The sequence below is a fragment of the Arachis ipaensis genome, chromosome B04 (assembly GCF_000816755.2).
Source record: "Arachis ipaensis cultivar K30076 chromosome B04, Araip1.1, whole genome shotgun sequence".
Taxonomy (NCBI): domain Eukaryota; kingdom Viridiplantae; phylum Streptophyta; class Magnoliopsida; order Fabales; family Fabaceae; genus Arachis; species Arachis ipaensis.
Genome location: NC_029788.2, coordinates 67837496 through 67859190, shown reverse-complemented (window position 1 = coordinate 67859190; position 21695 = coordinate 67837496). Strand labels below are relative to the sequence as shown.

Here is a 21695-nt window from a genome sequence, read left to right as displayed (position 1 = left end):
GTAGTAGCGGAGGTACAAAGAGAAGATCACAACAAGTTGTGCTACCCTATTGTTGAAGAGACGGATGACCATGAGGGTGAACAAGAGAAAGTTGTTGAGAATGAACTTCTTGATCTTAGTGAAAAAGAGCCTCAACTTGAAGCAAAAAGTGAATTGAAGCCTCTACCCTCTCACTTGAAGTATGCATTCCTTGAGGATAACCAAAAGTTTTCGGTCATTATTTCTAGTGAGCTTTCGTGCCAAGAAGAAAAAAAGCTCCTAGAAGTCCTAAGAAACCACAAGAAAGCAATTGGTTAGAGCTTGGCCAACATTGTGGGAATTGACCCACGTATGTGCATGCATCGTATCTTCCTCCAAGAGGGAGCTCGGCCGATTAGACAATCCCAAAGAAGACTTAACCCCACTATCCTTGATGTAGTGAAAAAGGAAGTCACAAGGCTACTTGATGCGGGTATTATATATCCGATTTTTGATAGTGAATGGGTGAGTCCAGTCCAAGTTGTTCCAAAGAAATCGGGAATCACTGCTGTCAAGAAGGAGGATAGTGAAGTGGTCACCACAAGAGTACAAAATTCTTGGCGGGTGTGCATCAATTATAGGAAGTTGAATGCCGCAACAAGGAAAGGCCACTACGCTTTGCCATTCATTGACCAGATGTTAGACCGACTTGCAGGTAAATCCCATTATTGCTTTTTTGATGGTTTTACTGGCTACTTCCAGATAAATATTGCTCTTGAGGATCAGGAAAAGACCACATTTACTTGTCCCTTTGGCACCTTTGCTTACAAAAGGATGCCATTTAGGCTATACAATGCTTCTGCTACTTTCAGCGGTGCATGACTAGGGTATTTTCCGATCTTATGGAGAGTTGTCTGGAAGTCTTTATGGATGATTTCAGTGTATATGGAGAACTTGGCCAAAGTCTTAGAGAGGTGTGTTAACACTAACCTTGTCCTCAATTTCGAAAAATGTCACTTCATGGTGAGGCAAGGCATAGTGTTAGGACACATAGTTTCTGATAAGGGCATTTTTGTAGACCCGGCCAAGGTTGATGTCATTACTAGTTTACCCCCACCACTCTTCTGTGAGGGAGGTCTGTTCCTTTTTGGGGAATGCAGGATTCTATAGGCGCTTTATCAAGAATTTCAGCAAGATTGTATTGCCATTATCGTGCCTACTTCAAAAGGATGTGGACTTTGAATTTGATAGTGCTTGTGTGGAAGCATTTGAGGAGTTGGGGAGAGCTCTTACCACGGCACCAATTGTGAGGGGCCCTGACTGGACCCAGCCGTTCGAGATTATGTGCGACGCGTCAAATCATGCCGTAGGTGCCGCGCTTGCACAGCGCAATGGTAAGCTCCCTTACATCATTGCTTATTCCTCAAAGACATTGGATGCAACACAATCCAACTATACCACTACGGAGAAGGACCTCTTAGCTATTGTTCATGCAGTGGATAGATTTAGATCTTATTTGCTAGTCTCTAAAATAGTGGTATATACGGATCATGCAACTTTGAAGTATTTGTTGACGAAGAATGAGTCAAAACCTAGGCTCATGCGTTGGATCTTTCTCTTGCAAGAATTTGACGTTGAGATTAGGGATCGAAGTGGGTCACAAAATTTAGTTGCGCACCATTTAAGCTGCCTTGAGAATCTCAAATATGACCTATTCCTGATTGATGACTCATTCCCTTTGGATAGTTTGCATGCTGTTTCGGATAGTTTTCCTTGGTTTGCACCAATGGCGAACTACTTAGTTGCTAAAATCTTCCCTACCAACTTTTCAAAGCATCAAAGGGATAAGTTGAGGAGTGATTCCAAATACTACATTTGGGATGACCCTCACTTGTGGAAAAGGGGAATAGACCAAGTAATTCATAGATGTGTCCCGGAATCTGAATTCTAACCTATTCTTGAATCTTGTCATTCATCCGAGTGTGGCGGCCACTTTGGCCCACAACGGACGGCTAAAAATATTTTAGATTACGGATTCTGGTGGCCAACATTGTTCAAGGATGCTAACTAATTCTGTGTGTCATGTCACCAATGTCAAAAGTCCGAAAATGCATCCCAAAAAGATGAAATGCCTCAACAACCAATGTTGTTCTGTAAGATCTTTGATGTATTGGGCATAGACTTTATGAGGCCATTTCCTAATTCAAGTGGATATTTGTACATTTTGCTAGCGGTTGATTATGTATCAAAGTGGGTAGAAGCGATACCTACCTGTCTTGATGATGCTAACACTGTGGTTTCTTTTATTAGAAATAATATTTTATGTCGCTATGGGTCGCCATAAGCAATCGTGAGGGACCAAGGTTCTCACTTTTGCAACAGAAAAGTAGAAATACTACTCAAGCGCTATGCGCTATTACACAAGGTTACAACTGCTTATCACCCCCCAAACCAATGGATAAGCGGAGGTATCCAACCGGGAGATTAAGCGAATTTCGGAAAAGGTGGTGAATCCACAAAGGAAGGACTGGAGCTCTCAGTTGGGAGATGCACTGTGGGCATATAGGACGGCCTATAAGACTCCGTTAGGGATAAGCCCCTTTCGGATTGTCTATGGGAAGGCATCTCACCTCCCGGTTGAAATTGAGTATAAGGCCTATTGGGCGGTTAAGCAGTGTAACATGAATTTCATTGAGGTGGGTATAGCCAGGAAATTGAAACTAGAGGAACTTGAATGCCTTAGGAAAGAGGCCTATCAAAATGCGAGGATTTACAAGGAGCAAACTAAGGCATTCCATGATCACTATATCCGCAAGAAGGATTTTCGAGAGGGTGACGATGTTCTTCTTTACAACTCAAGACTTAGATTCATGCCCAGAAAGCTCCGTTCAAGGTGGGATGGTCCCTTCAAGGTGAAGGAAGTAAAGCCCTATGGTGTGGTCGAACTATTCCACCCTCAAAGTGGTGCAACATTCAAAGTTAACGGCCACAAGGTAAAGAAGTATCATGGCTACAAGTCACCGAAGGAGTTAGAAGTGTTCCTACTTCAGGATGCACCCAACGGAGGAGAAGTTTAAGCTCATGACCGTCCAACTTAAGGACGTTAAAGAAAAGTGCTAGGTGGGAGACACCACACCATGGTATGATCTTCCTTTGCACATATTTCGTGCTTATAGTTTTAGAGCTTTTGATTGATTTTGTGATTGCTTGATGTTGTTAAATTTGTTTAAGTATGCTAGATTTTGTTGATTTTGTTGAATTTTTATGACATTCATGTAGATTTCATTGATCTTGGTATGGATGAATTGGTAATGTTAGAGAAAATGCTTCATTTTGAGTAGTGCATGAATTTGTGAGTATTTTCTTGATTATCTAGCTTGAATGCCATCCAAGAGTGTGTTAAAATTACCCTTCTTCATGTTGTAAAAAAAAAGGGAGTACAAATGCTGGGAGCACAAATGCTGCCCACGTGTACGCGTCCCTCAATTTTTGGCTCACCCACACGTATGCGTGAGGCGACGCGCACGCGTCAATTCCCAATTCTAGATTCTCTCATAGTAAAACCCGAGAGTTGTGCGAAGGTTGGGCGAGTTTTGTACTGGGAGCACAATCCCCGTCCACACGTACGCGTGGTGTAACGCATACGCGCCCCTCAATTTTTGGCTAACCCACGCATATGCGTGGGGCGACGCGCACGCGTCAATTGTCCATCTTGCGCCTTCTAGTACATTAATCCGAGAGTCATGCTAACTTTGTGCGAGCATTGTGCTGGGAGCACAAGTGCTACCCATGCGCACGCGTCGATAGGCCGACGTAACATGTACACAGCGCGCCCTGTTTCACTCTCCTCCCTTGATTTTCCTCCTCCATTACTTCTTCTCTTCTTCTTCTCTCCTCCTACCACCTTGTCTCTGCCAACTTCCACCGGCGACTTCAACCACCGGCAACCACCACTTCCGGTGGTCCCACATTCTCTCTCCTCTTCTCTCTCTTCTCTCTTCTCCTTTTCTCACTTGCACCTTACCTTACCTTCTCTTTCTCCTCTCAAGGTTATATTCTCCCTCCTTCTCTTTTGTCTTTGCTTAATTTCTTTTCTTCTTAGTTGCATTTATTTCCTCTCTTTTATTTCTTTTTAGTTGCACTTTGTTTAATTTGTTTTTGTTTATTTGCTTTCTTTCTTTTTCTATTTTCCTTGTGATGAGTATTTTGGTGGAAAAATAAATTTCTCCCAAAACACACAAATCTAACCGGCAAGTGTACCGGGTCGCATCAAGTAATAAAAACTCACGGGAGTGAGGTCGATCCCACAGGGATTGAAGGATTGAGCAATTTTAGCTTAGTGGTTAATTTAGTCAAGCGAATCAAGATTTGGTTGAGTGATTTGTGATTTGCGGAAATTAAATTACATGGAAAGTAAAGGGAATGGGTAAATTGCATGAAGTTAAAGAGAGCAAGAAATTAAAGTGCTGAATCTTAAAGAACAAGAAATTAAATGGCAGAAACTTAGAATGCAAGAAATGTAAATTGCGGAATCTTAAAGTGCAAGAAATGTAAATGACTTGAATTGTAAAGGGGATTGGGACTTGGATTTGCAGAAATTTTAACAAGGAAAAGTAAATTGCATCAAACAGAAAAGTAAAAGAGTGTTTGGGTTGAATCGGATCTGAAGCAAAACAAGTAAATGAACATGAAAAGCAAAAACAGAATGTAAATTTGAATTTCAGATCTCAGGGGTCCAGAGACTAGAAAACCAGGTCTATATCTCACTACCTTCTTTGATCCAACAAGAACAATTGCAAGGGAAATGTAAATTGCAAAGAAAGTAGATGAAGAACAATTAACTGAAACCGAAATTCAATTAAGCAGTAAATAAACAGAGAGATCCAAGGATGAGATTGAAACAGAATTTCTTTAATTCTTCAACCCAAGATCTAAGACAATTGTAATTGAAATTGAAAGCAATAAAACTAAGAGGAAGAGAAGTGAATTCTCCTTCCCCAAGACTAAGAAATTAAAGATCACTCAATATCCAAAGCTCTCCGAAAACTATCATGAAAATTCAAAGGGAAAGCTCCCCGAAAACTTGAATTCTCTCCTATTTATACACTTTCTTCAAAATGATCTTCAAGCCTTGAGTTGGGCCTTTGCTCTTGGTGGAATTGGGTTGAAAGAGGCCTTGGTTGATTGCTCTTGGAGTTTGGAGAGGAACCAAAGTGAACCAATTGATCCGGGTTGGAGTTTTGCAAAAGTTGGAGTAAAAGTTTGAGCAAAAGTTAGGGGTCTAACTTTTGCTCCAACGTTGGCTTTACCTTGTGCACTTATGGCGCCAACGTTAGCCCAAAAGTTAGGGATCTAACGTTGGCGCAAACTTTTGGTGCCCAGGGAGTGATTTTCATGTGCCAACGTTAGCCCAAAAGTTAGGGGTCTAACGTTGGCACAAACTTTTGGTGCCCAGGGAGTGATTTTTAAGTTCCAACGTTAGCCCAAAAGTTAGGGGTCTAACGTTGGGGCTAACTTTTTACCCAAAAGTTTGTGCAAAAGTTTGAGGTTAACTTTAGGTCCAGCTTTTTGCTTCCTGGTTCAATTTCACTTATTCCATTGTCCTCCCTTTACTCCTAGCCATTCCTTCTTACTTCAACCTTTCTCCAAGCTTTCTTCACCTATCATAATCAACCAAACACATCAAAGCTATGCTCAAAATCATGAGATATTCATTTTATCTTAATATGTAACAATTATGGCATCAAACCTCATGAAATTGCATTAATTCATACATGGTTGATCAAATCAAAGGAAGCATGAAAATCTACCTAAATTGGCTTGCTTGTAGCTCAAGAAAGTGCATAATTCAAGTGAAAACTAAAGAAAAAGACTAGTGAAACTAGGCTAAGATGACTTGTCATCACCTTGGGTGTTGAATTTTTAGTTAGCTCTTGCTTTAATGGGTTATTTTGTTATCTTTTGACTCCTTTATGATTATGTGATGTTGTTTTGTGTTGGGTATTTCATTTTGGGGTATTGCATTTTTGAATTTATTCAATTTGCTTATTGTTTGAATGTTGCACACTAAGTGTTTGTTGAAATGTACCTATCACATTTGTAGTTTATTTTGACACTATGCTTTCAATTTGGTGCTCTTCTCTCAATACACTTGCTTTCTTATTGTGCATTGAGTTTATTGCGTTTCATCTTTACCATTCATATACTGATACCCATGACTTGCTTCGTTAAGTCATATTGCAAGAATTGTATTTCAACCCTCTCTAACTCCACTTTATTCCTTTTGCATGCTTTATTGTCTTGGATTTAGATTAGGTAATTGATTTTCTTACGCTTATTATCTTTCTTGCATATGTCACTTTGTATTGTTATTGATGCTTGAGTTTATTCTTATCATGCCTTACTTGCATGCCTTTCTTACTCTTGCATCTCATGCTAGTGATATGCCCCAATTATTGCATTGTGTCTTGCCTACAGGTTGCAGCTGTCATCTCTTCAAGGCACTTTACTCTTTTATCGCATTATCTCTCACTTGCATGTCATTATGTAAGGTTGTTTCTTGGAGTTTAATGCATTCTCTTTTCCTTCCCTTTTCAGGATGGTCATCAAAAAGGACAAAGGAAAGCTCCGAAAAAGCCACCTACCAAAAGGGCACTGATGACATGTCATCATGTCATATTTTTCTATGCTTTTTCATACAAGAAATTAATGATTAATGCTTAAATGTTGAGTGTTTTATGCTTAAATGGTATATTTTCTTGACCTTTTGATTTTATAAATTTTGTAGAAAATAAGTGGAAAAAGAAGCAAAATAGCACAAAATCAGCTCAAAAGAAGAAAAGAAGAATTTTGGGGCACGCTTTGAAAATTGAGCACGCTTTGGAGTCCTAGGCCACGCTTTTAAAAGCATGGCCCATAACCATGAAGCCTTGGCACATGCATTAATGACATATGCATGCATGCATGAAATATTTAATTACTAATGCTAATTGACCAAGGCGTTAAATGAATGAATGCTTTAACGTTAATGTATAGCATTATTAATTAAAGCCATACATTTCTAATGCAATTGGCAAATGAATAAGTAAAGCTTCCATTAACGCATTTGCATTACTAGTAAATGAATCACTACAAGAAAATAAGCTTTCTGCCATGCTTTAAAAGCGTACCGAAAAGTGCAAAAAAGTGTGTCGATAGCTTTTTGCCACGTTTTTTGAGCTATCGGCACGCTTTTGAAAGGGTCACATCCACCAGCGTGTCGGTTGCTCTATCGCCACGCTTTTGTGAATCTATCGGCACGCTTTTTTTGTTGGCACAATTTTATCTCTTGCCACGCTTAAAAAGCGTGGCCATAGATCTTAACCTATAGGTACGCTTAAAAAGCGTACAGAAAAGTGCACATATTGCCAAGCTTTTAAAACGTCCCAGAATGTTCGTTTTGGGTACTCTTTAAAAGCGTGCCGATAGGAAAAAATATGGCTACACTTTTAAAGCGTGGCAATAGCCAGTGATACGGCCACGCTTTAAAAGAGTGGCAATAGCCTTATAAAATTTAAAAAAAAAATCCTTTTTCTTATTTTTACCTTCACTGCTACAAAATATAAATTTTTAATCCTTTTTTATTACCAAACCTACAAATATAGTATGCAATTTTAATACAAGATATATCAAATAATAATTAGTGATATATAATTTTTGCGATAATTGTTTTATACATTAAAAAACTAATACTCAATACAAAATAAATCTCGAGTTCGAATTTCAAAACTAAAAACTAAAAAAAAATATAGAAACAATACAACTTAAATTCTATTTCCTTTGCTGTTCTTCCTTCCTCTAGCCCTTTTAAACTTCCTTCCCTTAGATCATACATAATTGTTTCTGGAACATTTTTCAACTGCAATATTTTTCACCGTGTATTTCACAACTTGGACCTGTAGTCCATCATCCAAACATCAAAATCAACTCTAGTAAAATTGAGAGTTTGTGATATTATAGTTTGTTTTTAAAAGAATCAAGATAGCATTTGAAATACAAACATTAACTTCAAAGTTCTAATCACAACAAAGAATAAGATAGTTTGCCCTTAACCTTTGCATGTATATGTTGTATGTCTGTCACTTGGAATTCAGAATTTCCTTTACTTTGGATCATACTTCACACCATGTTAGCCAAATCCTCCTCATCCTTTTCATGATTGAGAGCTGTCAAGTCAATATCTCCATCCGGAAGATAAGTTTTTAGCGAGACTGAATGGAAAAACCTGTACATGGCCCACAAAAGGGAAAAACATTCATATATGGCCAATGCTATAAAATTGGTATAATGTATATTCATGAATAAATGAACGTGTTATTAGCAATTAAAAGTCCAGGCTTTTAAAATTAGAAGTAATGACGCATCAACTAGAACCAGAAACAAGGTTAAGAAAATCATCGATATTTGAATTGAAGGCAAATGATTTTAAGAGATTGTGTCCAATCTCCAAGATAACAAATGGTCTGAGGAAGTGAAGATGCGCATTCAAACTTTCAGCTGATAGGGGACAATGGTGAATTTCTTTAATTGAGGAAGTTCAATGTGTAAAGCAAACTGAATGCATCACATGGAAGGTTGAAGAAAGTAGGATCATATTGATCACTAGACATAAATTGGAAATGATAACTTTCATCTTCCATGGATAAAATCTATTTTAGATTTTGAAGGAAATCAATTTAGTCATATAAATTAAGACTGTGGCATACAAGAGAAAAAAAACAAGGTTGCTGTACCCTAATAACAATAATCCGTTAAGAAAATAATGTAATATGGCTTCTTAGGGTAGTAAAATCATACTAGAATCTAACTGCTCTTGAAAGGAAAAGAAAGATAGGATAACCAAAAAGGGATATATAAGTACAACCAACCAATCATCCATAAACAAAACAGACATCAAAGAACATTCAATGCATGATTAGGCGGACGCAAATGCAACAGATTAAAAGAAAAGGCCAATGTTGCACCAATGGAAATTACAAATATGTAAATTGGATCAAAATATTCTAACCTCTGCTCCATAGTAACCTCTAATCAGCCTCCGAACATATTCAATAATCTCCTTTCTAGTCACCTCAGAAATTACATTTGGTTGAATTGTACATAGTATCTCTTGGGCCCTTTCTTCAGCCATCAGCCATAGTTCCTCATCGAAGAACAGCAGTTGCTGGTTAGGCAAGGATGGGGGAATTAAATTTTCTTGCCTATTTTCCATGGTAGCTGCAAATACCAAAACTCAGATATCTTGCAAATTAAAATCCTAGAAAAAACCAAAACACAAAATGTCAGCATTGTATACAATCACTGTGCATAAAATAGTAAAACATACCCCAAATGCATGGATCTTTTTACAAGGAAATGAAGTTCATCAAAACAGAAACAATTAGCCAAATTACATTCCAGTGAACCTAGGATGATGGATAAGATAGAACAAGCAGTACTAGTTAGTCAAATCTACAGTGAATGATGCAAAGTTCTATAGTTGAAAGTCACACAATGCGGCCAATAAACCCCCACCCAAACCATCAATCACTCCTCATCCAATCCAAATGCTCGCGAAAGAGAACTATGCAGGAAAAGCAGTCACATGATACAGGAACAAAGAAATAGTAATTGGAAGGAAAAACTTGTAAAATAAAGCAGTGACAAATTCAAAGAAACAATGATCATGAGTTAAGACTACAACTGAGGTGAATTCTGATGAACAAGACATATAGAAAACTTCTCTCACAATTCACCATCAAAATCAAATTATAACTCCAATAGTGAGTTCCTTTACTTTATATTACAATGAAGTGAAGCCTTCATCATTAGTGAACCAACACAGAACAAAACAAGCCATTGTGGCTGAGATGCTGAGTCAAGGATAGGAGAGAAGGAGGTCCTTGTTATGGTTTCAAATGTCATAACATGTATGATATCAATATTTTGACAAATTCAAATTTAGCACTTACGTTTGATGCAGAAAATTTAGATCACTAACCATCCAACCATGCAGAGGGGAACATAAAAGAATGTACATTGAGCTGAGATGGCACCCAAAAACCAAAAACTAATGGCCTTCTGATTTAAAAAAAAAAACAATTATATAGTCACAGAATTTTTCCTCCATGAAAACCCCCATTGTGTCCTTTCACTTACCTCAATAAAGGTGATCAGGTTTTCTGAACCTTTCAAGGAAAATCCATTCGAATAAATAAATAAATAAACAAATAAAGGTGAAATATGACAGCAATTTTCATAATACTCACGGTTCCAGCATCCAATAGCTTCGTTTCTGAAATTTTTCATTTTTTTCACCATGGGCATAGTAGCAATGTAACACGTCAATACTTCCCACCTAAATTTGATTGAAAAATGCCACAACCCCTGCATCATATAATTATTTGAGGATAAAAAGACTTGATTATACACAAACTCCAAACTCAAGAAACTTTAAAGCTTACCTTCATTTTTTCATGCGCTTCTTTCACGGTTTTTCCATGTTTTTTCTTTCTCCAATTATGCCCATCCTTTCTGAAGTATCTCAAAACCGTTCGATCAAATAGAAATAGTGAACCACCTGCAATAATTAAATGCAAGTCATGAAGTAATGACTTCAAGATCATTTAGCAAAAACTATGAACCTAGAGATGAACTGAAATCATAAACCCTAAACAAAGCAAAATTTTATGCTAAACAACAAAACACTATTAATAATTCCAAATACCATGTGAACTAATAATGTTATGTAACATGAATACATATGCTCTTTTGCTACCATACTTGAGGGAGAAATTATTTGTTAGGCTGAACTCTCAAGCAGAAAAAGAAGCAAACTTTTTCAACAATGAGCAAACCAAAACCTCTTAAACCAACAGTGACTAAGCATGTAAGCCACCACCACCAACAGGCAGATGTAAGAGCAGTTTTTGTTTCCATACAATTCTAAACTCCTAAAGTAAAAGCAATAATTGATGCCAGGGCATCTTGGCCAGTATCACTGACCTTTTCTTTACTGTTTTTAGGTTAGTTTCATGCATTTCTTTAGGAAATAAGCTAGTTTTGGGTAGATATTCACTTATGCCTTGATTCAAGCATACATTGTGTAATTTACATAATTTTATGAGGATTTTGCATAAGTTTAGTGACAATTATTATGTTGCATTACTCATGACTTGGACTAGAGCTTTGATGCACTTTATTGCTTGATTTCAGGACCAAAAGGAAGCAAGAAAAGGGGAGGTAACTTGCAAGGTTAATGAGAAAAGTGATTGCCAATAACACTCTCAAAAAGCCATCAATGCCCACGTTAGAGAGTCACGATAACTAAGTTAACATGAACTCTAACGTGGAGAAGAGAAGTTGAGCCAACGTTAGTGACACTTAACATTGTCACTAACGTTGGCAATTACTCATAAGTGGCCACGTTAGAAGCCACGTTAACCAAGTTAACGTGGCCTCTAACGTTAAGGGGGGAAGAGAAGCCAACGTTAGTGACACTCAACATTGTCACTAACGTTGGCCTATGATGCAAAGTACCACGTTAACTCCCACGTTAACTTGGTTAACGTGGGAACTAACGTAAGGGATGAAGAGTTGTCGACAACGTTAGTGACACTCAACATTGTCACTAACGTTGAAGCAACCACACAACCCCCAAGAGTCACGTTAACTTCCACGTTAACTTGGTTAACGTGGAAGCTAACGATGAGGAATGAAGGATGAGCCAACGTTAGTGACACTCAACATTGTCACTAACGTTGGGATGGCTAAGGATGGTCACGTTAGAAGCCACATTAACCTAGTTAACGTGAACGTGAGACCTAGGGGCACATAGGAACGTTAGTGACAATGTTGAATGACACTAACGTTCTCGAAGGATGGCAAAGGCCACGTTAGAAACCACGTTAACCTAGTTAACGTGGGCTTTAGCGTGAAGCAAGAAGGGGCACACTGGAACGTTAGTGATAATGTTGAGTGTCACTAACGTTCTCGAAGGTTCACAAGGCAACGTTAAAAGCCACGTTAACTTAGTTAACGTGGGTTTTAACGTGAGGCAAAAGGGTGCATTGGAACGTTAGTGACAATGTTAAGTGTCACTAACATTCTCGAACTTATATTCTCACTAAATATTAACACCCCTAACGTCCTGAACTAAAGTCTCCGCCCACTTCGCACTTTCTCTCTGCAAGTAAAGCCAAGCCCAAATAAAGAAAGGAATTGCTTCAAACTCAAGATCCAAAGGCCCAAGACTTGAAGAATCACACTAGAAGCTGAGAAGAGTAGTATATATAGGAGTAGCTTTGAATTGAGAAGGAGTTCTGGAAGGCTGGGAAAAAGAGAACTACTCTCTGTATTTACTTTCTTTGCAATTTCTAGTTTTATGATGTATTCTCCATCTTTGTTTTCATTTTCAAGAGCTATGAACAACTAAACCCCTTTCATTGGGTTAGGGAGCTCTGTTGTAATTTGATGGATCAATACTAATTTTCATTATTCTTCTTCTATCTTTCCTCTTGATTTTACTTGAAAGTTTTCGATCTTCATCCAATTGAGTAGTTATCTTGGAAGAGAAGCTATTCAAACTTGGATCTCTTTTGAACCTTAAAAGAGGAATGAAGAGATCAAGCTAGAAATGCTTTCTCATGCTGGACCAAAATGGGTTTGGATGGGTATGTGACTATAACCCTCTCAATACTTGGTTTGGGAAATGCATGTGGTATAATCAGTAACCATACTTCATCTCTTCTCATGAGCAATTGACCAAGGAATTGGCTATTGATCAAGATTTGAGAGATTGAATTGCAAGAAATTGTAATTCAATCACTTAAGATTGCCAAGGAGATCAATGAGTGCATTGATTGAGGAAGAGATGAAAATGAACTTGATCCGGAGAATTGCAACATCTCCTAAGCCCAATGAACTCCCCATCTCTGATCTTACCCATTCTCTTTAAATTCTGCTATTTACTTTTATGTGCAATTCCCCCATTCCCATTTACAATTCTGCATTTTATTTTCAGTCATTTACTTCCAGTCCTTTAATTCTAGCATTTACTTTTCTGTTATTTACATTCCCGCCATTTTATTTTCTGTAACTCTCAACCCAAATTTTGGATTCGCTCAACTAGAACATTCTTCTAATTAAAGTTGCTTGATCAATCAATCCCTGTGGGATTCAACCTCATTCTATTGTGAGTTTTTACTTGACGACAACTTCGGTACACTTACCGAAGGGAGATTTGTTGAGAGACAAGTTTTCCGTGCATCAATAATGCAGCACCAATGACGAATCACCATCCAGAAAGTAATAGAAAATGATCCGCAATGGAATAATAAGCAGAGAATTAACATTGAACGAACGCACCAAGCATAATCGCAAGTAAACAAAATCGATAAAGCTAGAAAAAATAAACCTTGATGCCAGATGCGGGATGAGAGGCGAGCAGAACCGCGAGAGAGAGAGAGGCGAGCAGAACCGCGACAGAGAGAGGCGAATAGAACCGCGACACAGAGAGGCAAGCAGCACCACGACCAGGGCTGGGTTCGACAAGATGAGGCTGAACGCTGAAGATGGATGAACGACGCCAAGGATGGTTCGAGAAGATGAGTCTGAACGCTGAAGATGGATGAACGACGCCAAGGCTGGGTTTGAGCAGATGAGGCTGAACGTTGAAGATGGATGAACGACATGCCAAGGCTGGGTTCAATCGAGAAGATGAAGCTGATGACGGCACCTTAGCTTTTAGGGTTCGATCGAGAAGATGAAGCTGATGACGGTGCCTTGGATTTTAGGAGAAGATGAACGCTGAATTTTTAAGGTTTCATTGTTTTTAGTTAGTGTGTAAGTTAGTGTGTGTTGTTGGGTAAAATTTGATAACTTAGAAAAAAAAAATTTAAGTGTGGGAAAAATAGGCGGGAAACTAAATTTTAGGGGAGGGAACTCTATCGGCACATTTTTTTACGATGCCAAAATAAACAAGGTATAGCCATGCTTTTAAAGCGTGCTGGTTTCTTTCTATGGCCACATTTTTTAAGCGTTGCCAAAAAAAGCGTGGCCAAATATCAAATCAGTAGCCACTCTCGTAAAAGCGTGCCGATTTCTCTCTGTGGGTAGGCCTTTCAAGCGTGGCAGTAAGAAAGTGTGGCCAAATTTCAAATAAGTGGCCACCCTCATAAAAGCATGCCAATTTCCCTCTATGGCCATGCTTTTCAAGCGTGGCAAAAAAAAGCGTGGCCAAATCACAAATCAGTGGCCACCCTCACAAAAGCGTGCCCATAGACCACTTTTGGGCACGCTTTAAAAGCGTGGCAAGAAAAAAGGGTGCCGACAGGCCTTTTTTCTTGTAGTGAATGCTATGATGGCTTATTCACACTAGTACTATTAATGCCATCATTGGCTTAAATATGCATTCATTAAATGAATGAACGCCTAGCATTATTAATTAAAGTTAATGTAAGCTTGCATTAATAAAGCCAATGAAAGATTGCATTAGTAAAGCTAGCAAAGACAGCAAGAGCGTTCAATTAAATGAATGCTACGCTCAATGAAGTGACCGTTTTCGGGCCCCTATGAAGAAAAGCAAAGCATGCACAAGGGAAGCAAGGAACGCTACATTCACAACTTCCAACTGAGCACTACAAGGAAACTCAAAAAAAAGGGGGGAGCAACCAAGGCTCGAAGAGGGAACCACGCACCAAGGGAGCGCTACGTTCGCATCTCTTCACTGAGCGCTATGGGCAAGGAGAATTGGCACGAGGGAGGCACACAAGGCAAGTGAGCGCAACGCTCACTAACTCAACGGAGCGCTCCACTGGAGCCTCACCAAGCAACCCTGACCCATGCCACTTGAACCAAGCCATCCGGATCCACTCTTCTTCAAATCCAAAGAAAGCAAAGCCTATTAACATCACTCAAAAGCACAAGAGATAGTTAGAAAAGGAATTCCATTTAATTGTAATTTGTTTTTAATTTCAATTTTATTTTAATTTTGTAAAAGCCTATATAAAGGCATCAGTTTCATTTCAAAAGAGGAGGTTGGCTCTGCTAGAGAGCAATTGGAGTAGGAATAGAATAAAAAGCTCTTTGTTTAAATTTTCCTTTGTGAACTTGAGAATTGAAAATCAGATCTGGGTTTTCTTTTCTTTTCTGTTTCATTTTCCTTCTTCTACAATTTCCTTTCTGTTTTGATCGAGAGAGCAATTGAGCTCTTGGCTTTCTTTCTGTTTTTGCTATTTCATTGAAATTATTAATTTCTCTTTGAGATTTCAGAATTGATCTAAGTCTTCTTGCTGATTCACTCTCTGCACTTCTACTTCTTTGCAATTTTTACATTTCTATTCTTGATTCAATTTGATTTACTCTTCCTGCAAGTTTAAGATTCTGTCAATTGTTCTGAGTTCTAATTTACTGCTTCCATTTAATTTTCCAGCACCCAACCCCTTTACATTTTGATGCAATTTACTTTTCTTGCTCTTTAAGCTTTTGTCCAATCTACATTCTGCTGATTTACATTTACTGCAATTTACATTCCTTGTTCTTTAAGTTTTCAGTCAATTTACTTTCTGCACTTTATAATTCCTGCAATTCACTTTCTGTTGCTTCAATTTCATCCAATTCACCAATGCTAGCTTGACTAGACTAATCACTCACTAAAGTTGCTTGATCCATCAATCCCTGTGGGATCGACCTCACTCTAAGTGAGTTTTACTACTTGATGCGACCCGGTACACTTGCCGGTGAGTTTGTGTGGAAATCTAATTTCCACCAATCAAGTTTTTGGCGCCGTTACTGGGAATTGATTTAGATCAAAAATGATTAAGTAGATGAGAAGTCTAGATTTAGCATTTTCTTTATTTTTGTTTTCTATTTTAAACTGACACCAAGGTGTTTGAGTTATTGCCTCACTAAGAAATTCTTCTCTGTGACATGAATTTCAATTTTCAATGGTGTTGTGTTTTACAAAATTTAAATGGAGTTTACCTGATCTTGTGATCAAAAAAATTTTATAGGATATTACCCACCATCACCAATCTCTAATGGTGGCTGGGAATATCACCAAGAGATCACAATTTCTGAGCACTCCAATCAATGGAGATATGCTTCAGAACCACAAGATGAGTAAGAGAATCATATGGGATACCAACCACTACCACAAAATGATTCATATCATTATCCTCATGGTGGCTGGGAGTATCACCAAGGAATGAAAGAGCATGAACACCTCTTAGAGCCACAAGATGACTCGTACTGCTCTAACAACTACTCATATTGTGGCTGGAAAAGTCAAAATCAGAGGAATCTTGATGATCCATACTTTGTTCATCAAGAAACATCATCACTGGAGTATGCTTTCAATGAGTTCATATAAGATTGTCCCCCAAGGCAACAAAATAATTCATACTGTGATGAATTCGGCAATGATTTAAGTTGTGCTTGGGAGAATAAAAATTAGAAAGCATTTGACAATTCACACTCCACTTATCAAGAGCTATCATCACTTGAGCAAACCTTCAATTCATTCATGGAAAGCTGTCAAACCTCACCTCCCAGTTTTTCATCTGAAAATTCTTCATCAATTAACTATCCCTTGACACAAAACCTCTTCCAAAACTCACAGTCCACACAAACTTCCATGGACCAAAGCCTCTCAAGGCTTGAAACAATGCTTGAAAGATATGAAAGGGAAGCACAGAGATCCTGGAATGACCAAGAGAACTCCCTCAAAAACGTGGAAGTACTGTAAACCAAATGTTAAGTGTGAAGGAGAAAATGGAAGAGCAAGAAGAAGAGGCCCCTGTGTCAAGCAAATTTTTAGCGGTTGTGGAAATAGTTGAACCTGAGACTACATATTTATATAAGCCACTTGAGATGACAAAGGAACATCAACATTCACAACCCTCACAAACTTTCCTGAACCAAAACATCTCAGCACTTGAATCCATGATTGAAAGATATGAAGAGGAAATGAAGAAATCTTGGGAAGATCAACAAACCTCTTCCATGAAAGAGCTATTAAGTCAAATGTTGAGTGCAAGGGAGAAAGTGGAAGAGCAAGAAAGTGAGGAAGACACTAAAGAGAAGTCACACTCAATTGAAGCAGAGAAGTGCATAAAGGAAGGGCTCATGGAACAACTAATTCAAAAGGCTTTTGATGAAGAAAACACTCCAACAATCACACAACCACCAAGTCTTGATATCCTAGAAGTGAAGGCAACTAACAAGAGCACCAATCCTACCCCTGATCAAGCAAGCAAGCACAATCAAGCCATTAACAAAAGAAAGCTTGCTGAGGAGAGACTAAGACAGGGGGCAATAGCTGAATCCTCTCCCCCCTTGAAGTCATTCCTCTTAACAAACTGGAAGAGGAAGAAAGTGAAGAACAACATGTCAAGCTAATGACACTAAAAGAGCGCTTGTTGGGAGGCAACCCGACCTTAGGTAACATTTTATTTCTCTACTTGGTTTATTTTCTTTCTTTGCTTTGTTTAAATTTTAATAAATTGGCATATGATTACATTCTAAGTTTGGTGTTGCCCTGCAACAATTTGTTTTCAATCCTTCTGAATAATTGTATCGAATCAAAAATGAAAGTGTCACACTAAGATTCTAAGTTTGGTATGCCACTTATTTTCTATGCAATTTATTCAACAATACCACTTGTCTGCATAATCATAATGCCTTTGCAGTTTTATTTTTTTCTTTTAGTTTGACACTTTGTTATTCTGTTTACTCTTGTCATTTCTTTGTTTTTAATGCTTTTATTTATTTTACTCTTTGACTGTTTTTGTTAAATACCTCACCAAGAAATCCTTACTAATGACAGATTCTTGGCTTGGTAATTGTATTTAAAATACAACAGTTTCATTTTCTTAGTTTTATTTCAAATAAATTGACATGTGATTGTATTCTAAGTTTGGTGTTGCTATGCAACAAAATTTGTCTCCAATCCATACTAGATACGTGCATCAATTCCAAGTGAAAGTGTCACACTAAGTTTGGTGTGCCACCTATCTTTTATGCCATGTATCATGTACACCCTCTTATGTTTGCAATCACAATGTCTCTATTTCATGTGCCTTGATTGTTATCTTTAATTTTGCTTGCTTAAAACACATGTACTACTAACATTTTATTGTGTAAGATATTCATGATCCATTCTAGACCCATCACCATTGTTCTAATTGTTACTTGAGGAAGATCAAGCATTCTGAGTATTGGTATGGGAAGAAGGAAGAGTAGAAGGAAAAGGACAACAGTAGAGAAGATGAATTACAAGGTTGTAAAGTTTCTTTTTCTCTCATTTGTTTCCAGCACTTTAAATTGCATGATTGTCTTTATCTTCCCTATTTACATGTGTGTATAAAAAAGCATAGCCTGAATTTTTACCTGTAACATGTTGCTATGCCACTATGACTACCAACTTGAGTTTTGTAAAGTTCAAAGCAGTAAAGTATCATGATCATAAACAAACAAGGAATTAAAGAAGGATTTAGCATGTGCATACAAGTATTGGAAGGCTAGTATAGTTAATTGTTGCTCAATTGCATTGGATTTTATTTAATTGAAGTTTTCATCTAGGACATTTTGTGAAATCTTTTGAAATCATAAAAATATTGAAGAAGCAATTGCAAATTAAGGCAAGAAAAGAAAAAGGGAAAGAATGAAAAATCTGAAGGCTCTGAGTACCAATGACAATTTCATTGTTAAGTACTTGTGGTGTTTATGTATCAAGCAAAAAGCTTGAAAACAAAACACTTAGAGTCAAGGTTAGCCTCAAGTGCAAATGCACTCCTTCAAAGCTCAAGGCTCTGAGCATCAATGATTAGAGAGTCAAGAAAAGAAACAAATGAGCTTAATGAAGTCCTCTAATTCAATGCTTGTGGTGTTTATGTGTCAAGTGGTAATACTTAAAAACAAAGCATTTAGAGTCGTAGCTTTGTTATCAACTCATGGGGCAAAGCACCCAAAAGGAGAAGCTAATAAGAAAATCAAAAGCTTGCTTCAAGGAAGAAATATAAGGAAAAGATTTCATAAATTGAGCTAGATAGAAGCATCAATCATTTACCTTTCTTTGTGATTGTGGCATGCATAGAAAAACTAGCCTACCATGAACATTGAGTTGCTATTCTTCTTACCTTGGATTGTCAATCTTTATTGCATTATTCTTTTCTTGCTTGGGGACAAGCAAGGTTTAAGTTTGGTGTTGTGATGACATGTCATCATGTCATATTTTTCTATGCTTTTTCATACAAGAAATTAATGATTAATGCTTAAATGTTGAGTGTTTTTGTGCTTAAATAGTATATTTCCTTGATCTTTTGATTTTATAAATTTTGTAGGAAATAAGTGGAAAAAGAAGCAAAATAGCACAAAATCAGCTCAAAAGAAGAAAAGAAGAATTTTGGAGCATGCTTTGGTGTCCTAGGCCATGCTTTTAAAAGCGTGGCCAATAACCATGAAGCCTTGGCACATGCATTAATGCCGTATGCATGCATGCATGAAATATTTAATTACTAATGCTAATTGACCAAGGCGTTAAATGAATGAATGCTTTAACGTTAATGTATAGCATTATTAATTAAAGCCATACATTTCTAATGCAATTGGCAAATGAATAAGTAAAGCTTACATTAACGCATTGGCATTACTAGTAAATGAATGCTATGATGGCTTATTCACACTAGTACTACTAATGCCATCATTGGCTTAATTATGCATTCATCAAATGAATGAATGCCTAGCATTATTAATTAAAGTTAATGTAAGCTTGCATTAATAAAGCCAATGAAAGATTGCATTAGTAAAGCTAGCAAAGACAGCAAGAGCGTTCAATTAAATGAACACTACGCTTAATGAAGTGAGCGTTTTCGGGCCCCCATGAAGAAAAGCAAAGCACGCACAAGGGAAGCAAGGAACACTACGTTCACAACTTCCAACTGAGCGCTACAAGAAAACTCAAAAAAAAGGGGGTAGCAACCAAGGCTCAAAGAGGGAACCACGCACCGAGGGAGCGCTATGTTCGCAACTCTTCACTAAGGGCTATGGGCAAGGAGAATTGGCACGAGGGAGGCACACAAGGCAAGTGAGCGCAACGCTCACTAACTCAACGGAGCGCTCCACTGGAGCCTCACCAAGCAACCCTGACCCATGCCACTTGAACCAAGCCATCTGGATCCACTCTTCTTCAAATCCAAAGCAAGCAAAGCCCATTATCATCACTCAAAGGCACAAAAGATTGTTAGAATAGGAATTCTATTTAATTGTAATTTGTTTTTAATTTCAATTTCATTTTAATTTTGTAAAAACCTATATAAAGGCATCAGTTTCATTTCAAAAGAGGAGGCTGGCTCTGCTAGAGAGCAATTAGAGTAGGAGTAGAATAGAAAGCTCTTTGTTTAAATTTTCCTTTGTGAACTTGAGAATTGGAAATCAGATCTGGGTTTTCTTTTCTTTTCTGTTTCATTTTTCTTCCTCTGCAATTTCCTTTCTATTTTGATCGAGAGAGCAATTGAGCTCTTGGCTTTCTTTCTATTTTTGCTATTTCATTGAAATTGTTAATTTCTCTTTGAGATTTCAGTATTGATCTAAGTCTTCTTACTGATTCACTCTTCTGTACTTCTACTTCTCTGCAATTTTTACATTTCTATTATTGATTCAATTTGATTTACTCTTCCTGCAAGTTTAAGATTCTGTCAATTGTTCTGAGTTCTAATTTACTGCTTCCATTTAATTTTCCAGCACCCAACCCCCTTTACATTTTGCTGCAATTTACTTTTCTTAATCTTTAAGCTTTTGTCCAATCTACATTCTGCTGATTTACATTTACTACAATTTACATTCCTTGTTTTTTAAGTTTTCAGTCAATTTACTTTCTGCACTTTATAATTCCTGCAATTCACTTTCTGTTGCTTCAATTTCATCCAATTCACCAATGTTAGCTTGACTAGACTAATCACTCACTAAAGTTGCTTGATCCATCAATCCCTATGGGGTCGACCTCACTCTAAGTAGTTTTACTACTTGATGCGACCTGGTACACTTACCGGTGAGTTTGTGTGGAAATCTAATTTTCACTCATCAGGCACCTCGAAGAACAACCACTAAGGCGCTCCCTACACCAACGGTCAAACCCCTCCCCAAGAAGGCAACAAGCATCATTAGTATTGATAAGCAAGAGAAGGGTAACCCTGCAAAGGACCCCACAAGGTTTTCCAACCGCTATTGTGAGCTCATGCTCCCCGCTATAGTTGAGAGAAGTTATCATCCTGAATATCTCCTCGTTCCTCCGGAGCATCTTGTTCAGTGTATCTTGCCCCCGCATTGAGCGGCGACAATGGGGATTCCTACTACGGAAACCACAAGAGGTCAACCTTTCTTGGCTGGTGGAGTTTTACTCCAATTACCACTCTCCTTCTCTTTAGACTATTTTTGTACGCCGGAAGCAAGTTCCAATTTTGGAAGAAGCTATTCAAAGGTCATGCAGCAACACTATACAAGCGGTTTTGATTGGGATTCTATCCTTAAGGTCATTGCCGAACCGGAATCACATTGGACACAGGGGAGACTCAGTCTCCGGCCTAAGAGCATTGATGCACGCACACTCAATGTGGAAGCTCGAACGTGGGCACAAATCTTATCCCATTCCATGCTTCCAAGAACTCATGAATCATCCATTACGGCGGACTTAGCCCTCCTCGTTTGGTGCATACTCATTAAGA

At 38.0% G+C, this 21695-nt stretch overlaps 2 protein-coding genes across 3 annotated transcripts; one reads left to right on the top strand and one right to left on the bottom strand.

Annotated features, from left to right (window-relative positions):
• On the top strand, positions 337-3035 carry LOC107636533. Its single transcript, XM_016340035.1, has 4 exons — positions 337-673; positions 1119-1610; positions 2139-2254; positions 2427-3035. The coding sequence occupies exons 1-4, from the start codon at positions 337-339 to the stop codon at positions 3033-3035; spliced, it is 1554 nt and encodes a 517-aa protein (XP_016195521.1).
• LOC110270662 (calmodulin-binding transcription activator 1-like) lies at positions 8974-10674 on the bottom strand. 2 transcript variants are annotated; one of them, XM_021120178.1, is made up of 3 exons: positions 10440-10674; positions 10245-10333; positions 8974-9253 (listed from the first exon to the last, which is right to left on the bottom strand). In XM_021120178.1, exons 1-3 carry the CDS (start codon positions 10599-10601, stop codon positions 9184-9186), a joined length of 321 nt encoding a protein of 106 aa, XP_020975837.1. In that variant the 5' UTR covers positions 10602-10674; the 3' UTR covers positions 8974-9183. The 2 variants fall into 2 exon arrangements, with proteins under 2 accessions (XP_020975837.1, XP_020975838.1); XM_021120179.1 differs by having other exon boundaries at positions 10245-10362; positions 10440-10673.

Excerpts from the sequence above, each read along its gene's own strand:
- LOC107636533 (XM_016340035.1), top strand. The coding sequence starts at position 337 with ATGCATCGTATCTTCCTCCAAGAGGGAGCTCGGCCGATTAGACAATCC. Across the intron at positions 1,611-2,138 it reads CGTTGAGATTAGGGATCGAA|ACTTTATGAGGCCATTTCCT; the intron begins GTGGGTCACAAA and ends TATTGGGCATAG. Across the intron at positions 2,255-2,426 it reads TTGATGATGCTAACACTGTG|GTATCCAACCGGGAGATTAA; the intron begins GTTTCTTTTATT and ends GGATAAGCGGAG.
- LOC110270662 (XM_021120178.1), bottom strand. The coding sequence starts at position 10,601 with ATGATCTTGAAGTCATTACTTCATGACTTGCATTTAATTATTGCAGGT. Across the intron at positions 10,334-10,439 it reads AAGCGCATGAAAAAATGAAG|GTGGGAAGTATTGACGTGTT; the intron begins GTAAGCTTTAAA and ends AATCAAATTTAG. Across the intron at positions 9,254-10,244 it reads AGCTATTGGATGCTGGAACC|GATTTTAATTTGCAAGATAT; the intron begins GTGAGTATTATG and ends GGTTTTTTCTAG.